The 17,117-nt window shown below is 43.0% G+C and overlaps 1 protein-coding gene across 5 annotated transcripts in view; it reads left to right on the forward strand.

Annotated features, from left to right (window-relative positions):
- The window catches only part of LOC139626199 (discs large homolog 1-like protein), a 105,659-nt gene that overhangs the window by 4,683 nt on the left and 83,859 nt on the right, over positions 1–17,117 (forward strand). For 4 of the 5 annotated variants that reach the window (XM_071486471.1, XM_071486472.1, XM_071486473.1 and 1 more), the window contains exon 4: positions 694–790. In XM_071486471.1, the coding sequence (XP_071342572.1) occupies positions 694–790 (97 nt within the window). Of the gene's footprint in view, positions 1–693; positions 791–14,960; positions 15,179–17,117 lie in introns of those variants that run through there. The other variant, XM_071486475.1, reaches the window with a different exon arrangement.

Raw genomic sequence — 17,117 nt, forward strand, 5'->3', positions numbered from 1 at the left:
TGAGCACGCATTTCAATAGTTAGTAGGGTTCATTAGCAAACCAGACTTTACAGCTGTTACAGACAGAAATTCAGGAATTTCTGTGAAAACTATGATCCAGTTTTACACTTGTTGTAGGAAGTGTGCTGACTTTTTCTTTCACAATTTGGGTCGGTGGTCTGATCACAGCTGAAACAAATGCATTAGAGAAATAAGTTAAGGCTGCATCTAAAATTACTGGCTACCTCTAATAATTTTAGATGCAGCTCTCCTCTGTGAGAGCTGCACAGAGCTGCTCTGTGAGGAGAGCTGCTGGGTGGGAGGAGGTTCAGACAACTTTAAATCTGAGCGGATTAAAAGAAGTACATTCCTTTAGGCCGTTGGACTCTTGAATGGAAAACCTCTCACACCTAAGGGCACATTTTATTTGTAGTTGGTTGTCTTTGTAGTTATTTATAATTTGCATATTTTTATTAGGTTGTTTAGCATCTGAATTATCGACCCTCCACATTTTTAAGGTGTATTGTTTTTAGCTCATCTATTACACCTGTGGTACTTTGTGTATTTTAAATGCTCTTCTACAACTCATTTAAACAGAGAGTGATGTTGCTGTTGCTGGAGCTCACATTCAGGGAATTCAGGTGGAGAGTATGATAACTGACAGTTTTAAGAGTTCACCTCCAGACACCCTCTAACCCTGATATCTGTTCTTAGCCCAACCAGCCCCGGGCCAGTAAAAGTCACCTCCCCTAGCCCCAGCCACGGTCCAGCCAGCCCCAGGCCAGCTGCAAGCCCATCGACCCCCAACAAGGTAAGACATCTCTGCTTGGTTTGTGTAAGTGCCTGAGGAAACCTGCTCCAATCGCGGAGTGAAGTGCAGATTGCCTCCTATCAGAAAGTGGCTGATCTCGGTCACTGGGTGGCAACTTTGAGGTTACAGTCGATTTTGGAAGAGAAAGAGAAATAATTATTTTTCTCGTGAGTCTCTCATCATATTTAGATATTTCACATTCAGATTTCATTTTGCTGGCATGTTTATTTTACTGTTGACAACTTGTCTCCTTTTGAAGCTGTGCATCCAAAAGGCTGCTGGTGGCTGCAGAGAGCAGAATTGGATGGACAGATCATTTATGCTGTTTGACCACTGGGTTACATTGGGTCATATGATGTGACAATGTGAATGAGTTCAGTTCAGCAACATTTCATTGTCCTGTACAGTCAGCAGAGAGAGCTCAGAGGTGGGCTCGTGGAACTGGTTTTGTCTCGTTGATCTTGCTCACAGAGAAATTGAATGGTTTCGTGTGGTTTGAGCAGTTTGACTCCAGATTCACTCTGTGCACAGTGTGGCTTTGATCTGCTGCTGATAGTCCACTTCCCAGGAAATAGTGCTGTTATTGATTTGCTTTGCTTTATGCCGAAGTTGTGCTATGGCACAGTGAACATTTGTCCTCCCAGCCAAACACTGCTTGTATTGTGTTGGAGTTGGTGTTAGCTCTGGATACATTACTCAGTTATTGCTTAAGCCCGCAGTAACTGGTTCTTCTGGCCTTGTGTGGGCCGCACAAACAAGTTGTGAACACAACATTGACTTCACATCACCTTTCACATTGATATGGAGAACTTATTTTATCCAGCAGTCCTGGAGCAACTGTATCATTTGGAGTGAATCTTCAGTATCTTTGAATTGAAAGTCAGGACAGCTCTTAATACACAGTCTGTGGCTGAAACTATAAAGCTCCATAAAGATGAGGGGAGCTGCAGACTTGGATGATAATTTGAATTCTAACACAGTGTTTCTGTAAAAAATTATTCCAATAATAACTTGAAACTGGGGTTCAAACACATTTAGCATGTTGCCTTGCTCATTGAACTGTTGAATGGTGACAGCTCTCCATAAGAAGGCTGCTAAGAGGCAAAGTAGACTCTTCACTTCATTCAAACAAATCCACCCTGAAGTCTAGTTCTATTTTATCCTGTTTATTAAAACCAAAAAAGCAATTGCTGTACTGGAACACTTAAAGGTAGATGTGACAGTTAATAGAAAATATCAGAGTCTGACTCAGTCTTTTTGTCTGAATTAATATAAGTGAACATGTAAATAAAGTGTAACCACACCCCTGTGCCCATTACTGGCAGTGATTGTAACCAAAAGACTGTGTGGAAATCATCAAGTTAAGCCATGAAAGCAGTGCATGGATGAGTGGCACAAACACTGTGGAGGTGTTAACTTTCTGTAGGAGAAATTGAGACCCAATAATGATGTTCACTCGCACAGCCCAGTGCAGACAGACTGACAACTTTCTGTTGGCAGCAGTGAGCATCAGGGGAGAGAATCAACAATGAGTGCAGGGCGAGGGGAGGGTAGAGCTGGACACAAGTAGAGTAGGACAGGAACAGACACAAATGTAAAATATTGTGTATGTTTGTGTGCGGTTCATGTGTAAGACATGGCCTTGCTGTCCCACACAGGTTTCCAATCTTTCTCCTCTCTTTCTCTTGTATAGTATAGCACAGTATATTGTAATGGTTTCAGTTGAACAACAACTGTAGTGATGTGAGTGAAATCCCATCTCCGTGGAGCTTCAGGCTGCATATGGAGCTCTAACTTGATACCCACAGTCAAAGTTGAAAGTAGAGCATCCATTGCTATACCGCCGTTACTGTTCACTCAGTCTAAACCCCACTCCTGCCAAACAGTGACTGACCTGATAAAACAGCAGAGAGTGGTGTGTGTGTGTGTGTGTAGAATACATACTCGTGTGTGTGATTATGTCTGTGTATACACGCCTGTCTGCGTGTGTGTTTGCCCGTGCATCCATGTGCATGCGTTTCTGTGCCCGTCTCTGCACGTTTTTTTTTTGTGTGTGTGTGTGTGCGGCGAGTGTGTTCTACGAGAGTGCGGATACATATTCTGAGACATGCGTGGTTTGAGGTCGAAATGTGGCTACCAGCTGCCATAAAACGAAGACGGCAGCTGGAAGACAAGAGGGCGGGCGGAGGTGCACCGGGACAGCTGCCATGTTTCCGAGGCGGCCTCTATTTTAGCGGAGAAGTCCTCTCTAGCAGCTCGGGTGAAAGGACAGGTGGAGTGGACATGAGAAAGGGAGGAGGGAGAGAGATTGAGGGATGAAAGAAGAGAAGGAGGAGACAGAGAAAGACAGACGGCAGGAGGATGTCCCCAACAGCAACAAGCGGCTGAGTGGTGGAGCGGGAAAGTTGCAGCAGGAAGATGTTTTGGTGAAACTTTGCCAGTCGGACTGGTGAGGATGGACTGCATCTGTATCCTCACTACCAAGGTGAGACACAGGAGGAGAGCAGGTGGAGAACAGCAGGGCAGACAAACAGATAAAATGTTCTACTAACTAAACTATCAGTGTCCCTCCATTCATTTTTATGTTGAAATTGTGTGTGAACTGTGTGCTAAGCTTTGAATGAGTCTGACACTGAATCTGATATTTCAGATTATGAGCTGTCATCAAGATAGATGGTCTTTAATGGAAAAGTGAGACTGAGAGCCATAGTCCTTTTGGGGATTCCTCTTAACACATCCTAATGAATAGTTTCACAGAATGTGCTTTGTAAATGATGGTCAGCCAAGTTCACCTGCTCACAATTAACCACATCAAGATGTGAACAGGCTGCTTATTGTGCACATGACTTGCTGTAATTTGTGAATGAACAGGCTATAAGGTGACATCTAAGAGGAACAGGCTGTGCTGTAGCGAAGTGACTCTGATGGGAATGCCGATCAGCTGTTGGTCTGACAACATGTGACACCCACAGAGACAGGAAACTGGGTTGATAGGACACACACTTCAAAAGACGAGCTCTCTGACTGGTTGGCTGGCTGTGTAGGTGGCTGGGCGATGTGGCTGACTGACTGACAGGTCTCAAGGCTAAAAACTAGGCTGGCAAAAATTAAACACATACATTATGCACATATGTGCACACTCAGAAATGCATGGCCCATTTTAAAGCAGCAGGACCAGTGTGAGCTGGGACAGACTCGCACAGTGTAAGTGGGTATAGATAATGGACAGATGGAGAGCTGAACTGATAGAACTTCAAATGCTACTACAAGCTGGGGCTGGGGGTGTGCTTGGAACAAAACATTTCCAATCCGACTACATTTAGAGAGGGGCGACATAAGAGTGCATACTTTTGAGCAATATGTCCTTAAAGGCGTTTGTAAACATGGAAAGTTCCAACCCTGCATACGTTTTCACCTATACGTACCTGTTCCTGACCCCTCAACACCAACTACAGGAACTTATATTGTTTTCTGTGTGAGAGCGATACTGCTGTTAATTCTCATCAGTCGTTAGACCTGATCTACGTCCTCCACTTCCCACTCCATCTCGCAGACATTGTTCATCCATACTGCAGACTCGTAGACTCAGCCGGCTCTGGCATGTTTGAGCTCGTCCTGAGATTCAAAACATTAAATGTGTGGTTAAATCCTAATTCACTGGTCATGAGATGTGGTTCAGCTCTTTGTGTTCTGGTTCTTTTTGGTGCTCTTTCAGTCAGGGTCTGTGTTCACTCTGTGTACACAGGAGTGGTAGGGTGAGCAGCACAGCAGCAGGAGCTCCAGTGTGAGCTGACACCCCCAATACACAATAAGTATAGTTACATGTGTAAAACACAGGAAAATAGGCCTGAAGCATCACAATACACTGCAGGCTGTGAGCCTGTTGTGTGGCCTGTGTGGAAGTAACTGTTTGGTCAGATGCGTGTGAGACAGATGACTGAAAAACATCAAACACTTTTCTGTTCCATGTCACCAACTTTGCTCTTTCATACTGGAAAGAGGTTATATCACACATAGCTAACAGAGAAAAATACTTGATCTGTAGTTGTAATTCAAGCTTGGTCTTAAACTCATTTTTGACTCAGTCTTGGACTCAACCCCTAGGTCACCCTGCCGTATCGAGGTAGGTCACCTTGCAGCCAGTTCATGTGCTTGCTTATGTGGAATTAGCTGTTAGGAGGATGACCTTCTGCCATCCTGGCAAATACATGGATTGGGACTTTGAGAGTTGGCGGAGAATCAAGATCACTAGCATGAATAACTAAGTCGTTGTTGTTGCAAATGTGCTAAGTTGTAAGTTCTGCCCCAAATTTCCAAAAGAGGCCTCACATTACAATGTTAGGGTTAGGATGCCTTAGGATGAAGCTGTGAAGTAATTTAAGTTGAAGGGATCTGGTGAAAGAGAAGGTGTGAGAAGAATGACCCACACACTGACACCACACACACAAATAAGTCTGCAGTCTGTTGGCAGATTTACAAACAGAGTGCATTAATCTGGTTAATCTCATTTATCTCATTAAGATAATGGACTGAAAAACAGAGGGTGTTCCCAGAGCTAGACTACTGCTGGAAAATGTCTCGGTATATCCTCTCTCATCCTGCCTTTGATTCATTTCTTCTACCCATCTCTCTCTCTCTCTCTGACCCTGGGCAAAAGGAAAGGAAAGTTATAAAAACCCAGATGTAAATTACTCAACAACTTGCCATCTGCTCAGAGACACGTTTGGTTACACTGAAAGTAACATAAAAGTGCAATGAGTTTACACATGCACGTACAGTATGTGTAACAGCTACAGATATGCATCCAACCAGCAAGCACAGGCCAGTCAAGTAGGTTACAACTTGCAGGCAACTATGATCAGATCATAGTGTCAACATTTTGGTTTGTAGAGAAGTTTAATATTCATGGATGGGAAACAAAGAAATGTAATGTTTAAAAGGAGACAAGGCGGCTTGTGTAGTGATGTGTGCATTGATGACAAAAGGAGAAATGTCATTTGTATGTGGTTATTGGAGATGCATCTTAATGTCAGGACTAAATGTAATTTACAATCACTGGATGCAGGATGTATATGAATGTGATGTAACATGAGATTTTTTTTCTAGTTAGATCCTTCACATAAAGTATAATGAGTTTGCACCGCTGCTGAACACAGCAGTATCTACGCCTGTGGAGATTGTTGTCAAACATACTGTGTGTGGATTTTACTTTCTACCAATACTCTCCTTTCTATCTTGCCCAATCCTCTTTTCATCTCTGATATATCCAGTCTTAAATCCTGCCCTGGTTTTATCAGTGTGTGATTGTTGTGTGGTCTTACTGAGTGTCACTGGCTTCCCGTGCTCCAAGAGAGCAAGAGTCTCTCCTAAGAGGCTTACCTTAGGCTGCTAATAGACTTTACAGAGGTGGGGCTATTTTTATATGGACAAAGAGGAGGAAAGAGAGGAAATAATGAGAGAGAGACACACACACACAAAGACAGAGGGAAAGAGAGAGAGAGAGTAAGTCTGCGTGTTCTTTGCATTCCTAGCTTTGGTGGGATATTTTACTGGCTTTTGCCAGACAACTACATGCTGCATCATTCCACTTATCCATCAATCTGTGGAACTGTCCAGCTGGCATTGTGATGTAACAGTGAGGAAGGGGGGTCACGGCTGACAAATTAATCAACAAAGAAGGCATGAGAGGAGAGAAGAGGGAGAGAACTTTCCAAACAGCCGCAAGACTACTGAGCCCCAGGCTATGCATCTGCAGCAGGACTAACACAGCGATGCAGGACTGCTGTAACCGGTTAGTACTTCATGAGACCCTCAGTGAAAGGTTAAACGTCCTCTCAGCTCTGTAGGATCCACACTTGGTGTGAAGAATTGGACTAAGTCTGTAGGTGTACAGATAGCCCTGCATGTAGGGCTGACACCTACTGGGCCAGCACGAAGGCTACATGTGAAGATGGACCATCACAACTCTGCATCATCAGTCAATGTAACGTATCTCTTACTTTAAATACTGAGTATCTTCTCACCCACCTGCTGTTCTTAGTATGGCTCACTCAGAGAAGTGGTCTGAGTCTTGTAGGTAGTGTAGAGAGTAGCAAGGGCAGCAGAGGTGAAATCAACTTCAGGAATGAATGACCGGCAGACCATTACTTGTGTATTAATGTGCAGTTTGTGTGAAACCATATTCAGTTTGGTGCATTTATTGTTAGCTCTGTATTCTTGCATGCACAGTTAAGGTTGGTTTTACAGCTTGTTTTAAACCAAACATAGGTGTGTGTGTGTGTGTTTACACACTATCTACATGTGCACATACAGTTCATAAGGTGCATGTCCTGTGATCCTCATGTAAATACATTGTGGGGAAGAAAAACAACATTATTAGACATTGCAAAAACTTGCTCTATTTTCTTGATCATTCTCAGTCACAGGATTCAGCTGGTATCAAACTGTTTCCAAAGCCCTACTCAGGTCAAGTGCATGTTGGCATCCATATATGTGTATCAGTGTCATAGACACCTCCCGAATTATTTTTGGAACAAGATGTGTCACTTCCTTCGGAAACCCTCAATCCCTGATCCTTCCAAGGTTCTGAAGAATAGTATCAGAGGTGCTAGGAATCACGGAGACTGGCTTACAATCAAGAGGAGCTGAGTAATTAAGAGGAATTAGTCCAGGGCCGGAGGTCGTGGCTTCACCATTAATGAAAGCTGCAAGCCGGTGCTGCATTCCCTGTGCTGACTATGTACCCAACTACTTCTGATTCAATCTTCACAGGCTAACGACTAAACCAAACTCCACTAAAATACTGAAGATTTCACTCATTCACCTCAACAGTGACCACAATGGAAAACATGTCCCTGTGTTTAAATGGACACAATAGAACCAGAGAAAACTTTGGAAATTCAGCTGTATTGCTACAGCCTTTGCTCTTTTTCAAATGAATAAACAGAAGGTTGAATGATACGCAGTCAACCACATCCTAAAACCCAAGTTGTGTAAACCTCTTTTGGGCCTTGACCCTTGATTTTGGAACTAGAGGCTGCTCATTATAGTGGGTTACTAGTTGTTATATTCATGACTTTGATGAAGGCCCAGAGAGACTATAACTGATGTCAAGGCAAAAATAATAACAACTTTTATGAATTTTTTTTAATCCATATTTGTGGCTGTACTAATGTACTAAGCCTCTTTCTCCTTGCTCATAATTTTGGAAATTATATAATGGACTTATCACAATCTCATATCAGTGGTTGACACAATAACTTAGTGGAATTGCAATGATGTAAATTCTGTTTTACAGTTTAATATCTCTTAGTGGCAATGGGAAAACCATTAGTCACTAAAACTAGCCCAGAGCTAGCTATAATGCTGCTAACTGGAACTGTTCCTTAGCCCATATCTGTCCAAGTCCACATCCCTGAAACCAATCCAAACCCGGAAGCCATCCATGGGAGAGAGCCAGCTCCTATTGGCTACCGGGCTCCAGACTTCAGCCACAATCAGCCCAACTTGGCTGGTGACCAAGGTCAACTTTGGGGGCAAGGACTGAGCAGTGGTTTTCTCTGAAAAATAAATCACCTGGCTGAAAAAGGATGCAAGCACAGTGCCAACACTCTGCAGGGGCTGATAGCCTTATGAAGAAGAGTAACAGTAGTAGTTTGTTGTTCATATCTGAGAGATTATCATCAGATGTATTCCCCTTTGCCAACATTTGTTATTTCAGGGGTCTGTTGTGCCGGTCAGGCTAACAGGCTAGCAAGCTAACATTAAATTGCTCATTGTTCAGCCCATGTCATGCCTGAGTTCAGCCAGAGCAGCTAATCCCATTAAGAAGATGACTAATCTCTGTGGAGCCACACACACAGACACACACACACACACACACACACACACACACACACACACACACTCATACGAAGATACCAACCTATACACACATACACAAGCAATGAGGCAAGTGACTGAGTTCATTTCAGTTCAGTCTTATCATTGATTTTCCAGAAGGGGAAAATTAAACAGCTTAGAGTCATCATGAACCCCTGACCCAGGACTGTCAGGATAGTTTAGAGAGAGGATCAGGATCATTGTTCATGTGCATTCTGAGTCAAAAAGATTAAAAGATATTGCCCTCGTCCCTGCTGCACTTGTCTGTAGCGCTCCCAGTATCATAGATGCAACAGTTGAGTTTAGTGATCAATACTATTATATTCACGATAGGTGTAAAGCCTTTCTATGTCTACTGATGGTGCAATGTATTACTGCTGTGTTATTTATATGCACATGTATTGTATGTTACTGCAGCTCATATAGACCTGTTTGAAGACGCTAAGCCCCTGCAGACCTTTACATACAAAAAAACCTTAAAACAAAAAACCAAAAAAAAAACAAAACAAAACACAAAGTTCTATAAAACATGTTTGAGATAAAGTTAATATTTGGAGAACATTGTCCAGGTGGTGCTGTGTCTGTGTTTTACCACACAGTGGCACTGTGTGTATGAATGTAACATGTTGGGGTGCTGAAATGATTTTTCAGACTTGACACCTTCAGTTTTCCTACAGATGACATGTCCCCTTGGAATTAAATCCACTTCAATCCAATTCAAAACAGTCTGAAATAAATGAACTTTTTCTGCTGCACAGTTGATATTTGTAGCTGCGAAGTTGAAGCAGGCGTCAGTGTGTCCTCGCACAGCGTTTCAGAGAGGGAGGACGAGATATATTTAGAGGAAAATTCACTCATGTGGAAGCTGAACACGCAGCTGGTAAATGTTAGTCATGTGACCTGTGTTTGAAATGTTGATGTATGGAGTATTTTTTGATTGGTTATTGTGTAGAATGGAGAATCCGCCACAATTGGCTTGTAGGGAGTGTATGAGGTTACCACACACACAAACACACAGCGTAGTTATTTCTGTGCTGGCTGACCTACTAATGTTAACATGTAGTGCATGCCTGCTAGGCTCATGAGGTAGCATCCTCTCTCTCACTCCCCATTTGTCTCTCATTCATTCCTTTATTTCTTTTTTCTGCCTTCCTTTCTTTCCTGTCTTTCTTTCTTATTTTCCCTCCTATATTTTGTGATCGTTTCTTTTTCTATCCGATCTTTTAGTAATTCAGTGGGTGATGTTGATAATGTAACATTTGATGCTATGTTTACTCTCACATTATGTTTTATGAGGCATATGAGCCAGAGCGCCTGTGGCTATCCCAGATGTATGAATGTATGTGTGCGTGTTTGTGTGTGCATGTGCATGCACGCACATCAGCAGGGTCTCCATCTGTTCTTTGCCAAACACAGAAGGACACTCGGTCTCAGGACGGCTAACTTATCACACAAGCCAAGACTAAGGGAAGACTGGCACTTGATCCAAAGCTGACTCTTTGACAACATAAAAATAACTTCCTGTTTTTTTTGTTTTTTTTCTGGAGAAATTCCAATCTGAGGTTTCTGTATAAAACCCGTGATCAAAACATGTCAGAAAGGTTAAAAACCAAACCCAAGACATTTTCAGAATAATATGCCCCTTTTTCTATCGTCAGGCACCAGGTTACCCTGTATCCATTTTATGAGAGTGGTTTCCTGTATTCTTATAAAACGCTCCTGGGAAAAAACTCTCTGGCACACAGTAAATGTTTGTTTGAAAGGAACAGAAAAAGAACTGGGTGGTTGGCCTCAATTTTGAGTTTGAAGAGTGATATTTAGGATGTGCTGTGCAAAAACTTCAAAGCAAGCATGGAGCACAAGGAATGTCACCAACAAACAAGTGAAAGGGAACTCAGAGGAGTTTCTGATTTATAACCAATCATATAAATGGCAAAATAAAATCCAAAAACAAAGTGAAATATGTCAGCACACCAAGAAATGTTGCAAAAAATCAAGCTGGATTGGGGATGGATGCAAAACACATTGTTCTTGCCATGAAACCCTTTTATCATATGCCTATAAAAAGAACAATTTCTAGAGATTTGTTGTGCAGATAGATCTGAAGTGTTGCGACATTGTTGATGCATCAATTATTAATCAACTAATCACACATAGAGAGTTTTACATGTGTTCAGTTATGTGGATTCTGCAAAAGAAAGGCTTTTTGAAGATTACCTCCCTGCTGTGCTCAGAATAACCTTTCATGTCAATCCATTATTTATGTGACTTGTCTACCTGCATCAACTTCAGAACTTAATTGGCTCCTCCAGTCTTATATCTGTGCATCTTTTATCTGTATACAGTTGAACCTTCTGAAAAACCCTCAAAAAATAAATTCTCATTACAGATTAACAGCTTTAAATGTAACTTGAGGCATAGTCTTGGGTTGTGGATTTATTACTTAATTGGTAAACTTATGAAATTACTTTGGAGACCTCTAGAATCAGCTTGTCAATCCCTGTCTACACCACTTTTCCATCTTTTAATATTTCTTCCTCTTCCCTGTTGGTGACCTCAAAATCACCCTGTGTTCGCTTGTTTCCTGCGCTTTGCCCTCTGTTTTCTCGCACGTTGTTTCCCCTTCTCTGTGTTCTTCCCTCTCATGCTGCGTTGTTTGTTTTCCAGTCGAGGTGAGAAGACAGAGACAACCACAGAGAGACTACTGTGTGTGTCATGGTCCAGATGGCCCAGCCGTCAGCATCAAGAGCCTCAGTTGAAGAGTGCGCTTTGACTTGTTTGACTTGCTCTGCCCTTTATCCCTCATAAATCCTCCCCCCTCTTCTTCTCTCCTCTCCTCTCCTCTCCTCTCCTCTCCTCTCCTCTCCTCTCCTCTCTCCTCTCCTCTCTCCTCTCTGGTGCAAAATTTACTGACTTGGGATAATTTACTGTTTATGCATAGTAAGATGGTAAATATGAAAACTTAATAATCTCTCTGAATAATAATTTAATGAAGCTATCTTAGCTGTGTGTAAATTGCATTTTTCTGAATATTTGCAGTAAATACTAGTAATGGCCTCCTTGATCCAAATGAGTTGGTTTTTAAGAGCCGGTCCACTGAAATGCCTCTGTTGTCTGTGAAAGAGGGATCTAAGGGCAGCTAGTGCTGCAGCTCAGTCTTCAGTCCTTGTCTTGCTGGACCTATCAGCAGCCTTAGACACGGTGAACCACTGCATCCTGCTGTCAGCTCTCTGATATAGGCGTCTCAGGCAAAGCACACTTTTGGTTTGAATCCTGCCTCACTGAGCAGTCTTTCAATGTGGGATGTCCAATTCCTATTTTATCCCCACAGGAGTGCCCCAAGGCTCGGTGCTGGGGCCCCTTCTCTCAATATATCAATATACACCACCTCCTTGGTTCTGATTATCTGCTCACATGGGCTCTCTTATTATTGCTACGCAGATGATACCCAAATATACCTGTCATTCCTACCAGATGACACCATGGTCTCAGTGTGGATCAGGGTTTTTCTTTTAGACATATCAGCATGGCTACATGCTACATATCAGCTAAATCTCCCTAAGACTGAACTCACGTCCGCTCAATCTGGTCATCACAATATCTTCATCTCTCACTCAAACCAAGACCTGGATGACATGATTGCTTACCCTTTGTGCTTCTCTGACCATATTGCATCTGTCTCCTGTTTGTTTCTATTTACACTATACAACGTAGGAAAAATCAAGTCTTACCTGACTCAGTATGTTGCCCAACTCTTGGTCCAGGCCATGGTTATCTCTCGCCCTTGACTACTACAAAGCCCTGCCAGCAGGTCTTGCTTCATACAAAGTGAAATCCTTACAGATGGTCCAGAATGCGACAGCCTGTCTGGTCTTCAGTCAGCCCAAAAGGGCACGTGTCACTCTGCTGCTCACTGACCTTCACTGGCTACAATGGCCACTTAAATCAAATTCAGGTCACTAATGCTTGCTTCCAGAGTGACTTCTGGGTCTGCATACATTTAACATTGAACACAGTCATACAGGCTTACACTCCTTCATCCTGATACTCAAGGCAATCGTCGTCCAGGCTGCTCTGGTTTGTGGTTTCCCAATGGTGGAATGAGCTACCAAATGCTATCAGAGCAGGGGCGACTCTCTTCCATGAGAACCTCTTCTCCTACCACCTCTAACACCCGAACATTCCTAACTCGCACTTACAGTGAACTTACTGTGCACTTGTTTACCCGATCTCCTTGACTTTGTCTTATTCAGCAGATTTAGTACTTGGTGCTCCAAGGTCTCCTACTGTACTGAAGCATCTGCCAGATGAGTAAATGTAAATATAAATGTAGCCACAAGAGCAGCCTGTGGTATGTACTGTATTAATATAAGCTAGAAATTTAAATAAAGGTCTTATTGGATGCTGTCCAGCGGACAGTTTTGTGCACTTGGTGACATTTGGCACATTTCACTACTGGATACCTAGACAATGTCCTGCCAGTAACCTACACCCAAAGCCATGTTCAGACTGACGGAAAAAAACAGCCTTAATTCATTTTAATTAGGCCAGTTCACCAGCACAGCAGGCGGCGGCAACACAGAGAGTTCCAGCAAAAAACATGCAGGGTCGTCCAGCACATAAAACTGAAGGTAGATCAACTGTTGCTGCAACGCAACACAACGTCACCCAACAAGGCACTGCAGTGGCCGATCAAAGATGTTAAGGATCCTTCCTGGTAGACTCCGTTCTGATACAAATGCTGTAGGTGTACTATTTACTGTGCAATCGTTACATTAATATTAAATGCTTCCCACTGTAATAACTTTTCAGAGCTGTAAAATCCTGTCTCATAGTGATATAAATTGCTATGTGTTGTTTTGGTGCTTTATAAGCCTTCATACTCAGGGATCGTTATTCAAATTGGACTTCCTGGATCTTATTCAGTATTATGTCTCACTCATGCCTGAAGCAACACTCCCCCGCTGACATGGCCCTTTGTGTTATTTTAATGCAAGCGCTGTTTTTAATACAATTACCTGCTGACACCAACATTCTGGCAAACAGAGCGAATTTGCGTCGTCACAGTCAGTGTGGATGGGACACTCTGCTTTGTGGTAAAGTAAGATATGTGATATGCATCTGGAAGTAAAAGTTTGTCAAGTGTCAGATTAATGGGATGCTGATGGTCTTATTTGTTTCTGCCACCCTCTGAACACACATCCTGGTCACCTGTGGCTTAAAATGGCTCAGTGCCAATGTTATCATCCTGCTGCCAGCAGAACTACAGGGCTGTGTCCAAATGTCAATTGAACAAGTCACCCCAGCAGAATGTGCGTGTATGTGTGTGTTTTTGGGAGATCATAGCTTGTGACTCTGGGTGATGTAACAACACTGTCTCTGCCTCACTCATTCAATCTTTGTGTCTCTCTATCCATCTCTCTCTCTCTCCACCACTGTTATATTTGGTCAATTCAATCTCCACCAGCCCGTATAATACTGTACCCTTACCCCCCCTCCTCCTCGCTCTGTGTGTGTGCGTGTGTGTGCTGTTGTATGACTATACAAGGCAGAGCATTACTGCAGCAGGTAGAACAAGAGAGAGTGGTTAAAAGAGAGAGGGAGAAATAGGGGGACACAAGAGAGACACCACATTTTTAACCCCCCCTCCACCTCAGTGTGCAGGTCTCTCCTCTTTCTCTTTCTTTCTCTTTGTCTCTCATTGATCTTGGTGTTGAGAGGCGGGCCAAGAGAGGCAGTGGAGCGAACCGAGGGAGAGTGAGCAAGGCGGGAGAGAGAGAGAGAGAGAGGGAGACACAGATAGAGAAAAAGCAAGAGAGAGGGAAGGGGAGCAATAGAACGAGAGAGGCAAACTCTCACACACAGAGAGAGAGAGGAGGTAGAGGACTGGGACTGCTGCTGCAGAAGAGGACAGCAGAGACCACATCCATTCTGACACACATACACACACCTACATGCACACACACATTCATTGATGCACACACACAGACTGACCCACACATGCTGACAACAACAACAACAACAACAACAACACACTGAGCACACGCACACACAAACACACGTGCTAACCCCTTCTGACACACATCCACACGCTGATGCACAGGCAGACAGTGACCATGCTGCTCCCTGCATCCTGACCAGCTATGAGGATTACACTGATGAAGCTGATGATGAAGATGAGAGCGATGAAGAGCATGAGGGAGAGGACGCCGGCCTGCCACAGCTGAGGACTGTAGCCAGGCGGTGGGGGGGGGGAGGGAGAGGGCAGGGGGGGCCGGCAGAGTGGGGGACTATGGGACAGGATGGAGCGCGGTTAATAGAAGACATGCATGTGCATGTGTGTGTGCATGTGTGTGTGAGCGTATGGATGTGTGCGAGTGTGAAATGTGTGTATGAAGGCTAGGATGCCCCCCAGCGCGGGACCAGCTAGCTAACGTTAGCCACATGTTGTGCCACTGCAAAGTAGCATGTACCAACAACACCATATCTCTGATGTTTGGATGCAAGGTAGGTAGAGAGTTTTGTGTGTTTGTGTATGTGTGTGCGTGAGCGTGCGTGTGTGTGTGGTAGTGCATGAAAGAGAGAGAGAGATGCAGGGGGTAGATGTAAAGTAATGGACAGTGAGAGAGAGAGAGACTGACTAAGGCAAAATGTGCTGAGACAGAGAAGGAAAGAGGTAATGACTAAGCTTGTGAAGGGACTCAGGGTTGAGGTAAACTAAGGTGAGAGTTAGTAGCCGGCAGGAGGGTGAGTGAGAGAGAGAGAGAGGCAGAGGCAGAGAGAGAGAGAGATCCTAGCTGTGTGTGTTTATTAGAGAGGTAGGGGCAGGAAGAGAGAATAGCAGGGTTGTGCTCTGCTGTCTGATTTCATATTTTAAAGTCTACAGCCAGTTTATCATCAGCATCTCCAGTCTAAGCCCTGTTGCTGCTACTACTGTATCTGAAGCTGCACTGATTTGAATGGAACACTTGAGGTTATTTACTGTAAGTCTTTTGTAAATATGCCACATATTCAGTTTCTGCATTGAGAGAGAATGTATCTATCAGGATGTAGAAATGAATGTCTGCATTTAAGTATTGAATTCACTGAGTTTTGGTTTTTGCATTTATGTTTGTTTGGCCACTTAAAGGCAGAGCGAGAAGCTATAACCACAGAATTAGCATTCAGCATTGCATCAACATCTGCAGTTGTGTTTGTATCCACCTAATGATGAAATTCAAATATTGGATTGAGGTTTGCACCAACACCTCAGGGAAATATGTGGCTCTTTTGCTGCTAAATGCTGAACTACCTTGTCTGTCTGCTGCTGTTTGGTGCTATAAAGACAGGGTTTCATGGAAAACATCTGCCTGCTGAAGCCAGAAGTGGCACAGATGAGAGCGGATGAAGGTAAATCAGACCAATTAAACTTTGGGCTGTAACCTGTGAGACATTAAACTGCTCAGTTGAGCTGACGGAAACTGCAGAGTCAGTTCATAATTGTCAGTGGTTTTGTCAATATGAGCAACCCATTACACACTACACACAGACATTTGATCTATTGTTAATATAAAGGTATTGATTATAGCAACTGTTAGTAAATTACTGAAAACAAATGAGATCGTAGTGGACACACCAGGTAGCGTAAAGTTAAGGTCACATTTCCCATGAACTCATTTTCTTCTGTCACATAGAGAATCTTTGCCTGTCATTTTTCCTAAGGCTGTGCTTTCTACTTATTTTAGTGCTATTGCCGATGATACCCAAGTTTCAGTTCCAATAAGAAACCAATGCTTTTTTGACTGCTCTTTATTGCTTGATTGCCTCTGGCTTTGGTGAATTTAAACTAACTTTTCAAAATATGAAATTATATATTAACTCAAGCTAAACTCAAGTCAAAAATTTACACAATTATAACTTAAATCAGGAACTATCTAATTAGAGAATAAGTAAGCAACACTGTGAATCTGACCAGGCTTTTGGTTCTTGATAGTTTTCAGCGCCTGAAAAGTTTTATATCCATGTCCATGGGTATTAAGTGTGTGGCGTTTTCATGTTATCCCTGCATTTGTGAGTGCCTCTTCCATCCCACAGTCTAGACACATGAACATTTAGGGGAATTGGAAGCTCTGCATATGATAACCTTACGTCACTGTGGGAGGCATTCTGGGATGTGCTCAAACACGACCACCTTGAACTTGATAAGCAGGTATAAATAGACACATGGATCTCATGTATCCAATGTCTTTAATCCATAAATTTGTTTGATTTAAAAACAAGATCCCTCTTCATATCTGTCTCCCCTGTAAATTCATATCCGAGCAACTGAAGCTGCCTCAAACTCACATTCCTTCTATTACGAATGTAAAGTCTGTTGCCTCTTGACAGGTCTTTGGCATCTCTAGCCCATTATTAAATTAATACTACCATATCCCTTATGAGTGTGCCGACTCACTAATTACATAAC

The sequence above is a fragment of the Trachinotus anak genome, unplaced genomic scaffold, assembly GCF_046630095.1.
Source record: "Trachinotus anak isolate AG129_WGS33_773 ecotype Australia unplaced genomic scaffold, CSIRO_AGI_Tana_v1 ptg000010l, whole genome shotgun sequence".
Lineage (NCBI taxonomy): Eukaryota > Metazoa > Chordata > Actinopteri > Carangiformes > Carangidae > Trachinotus > Trachinotus anak.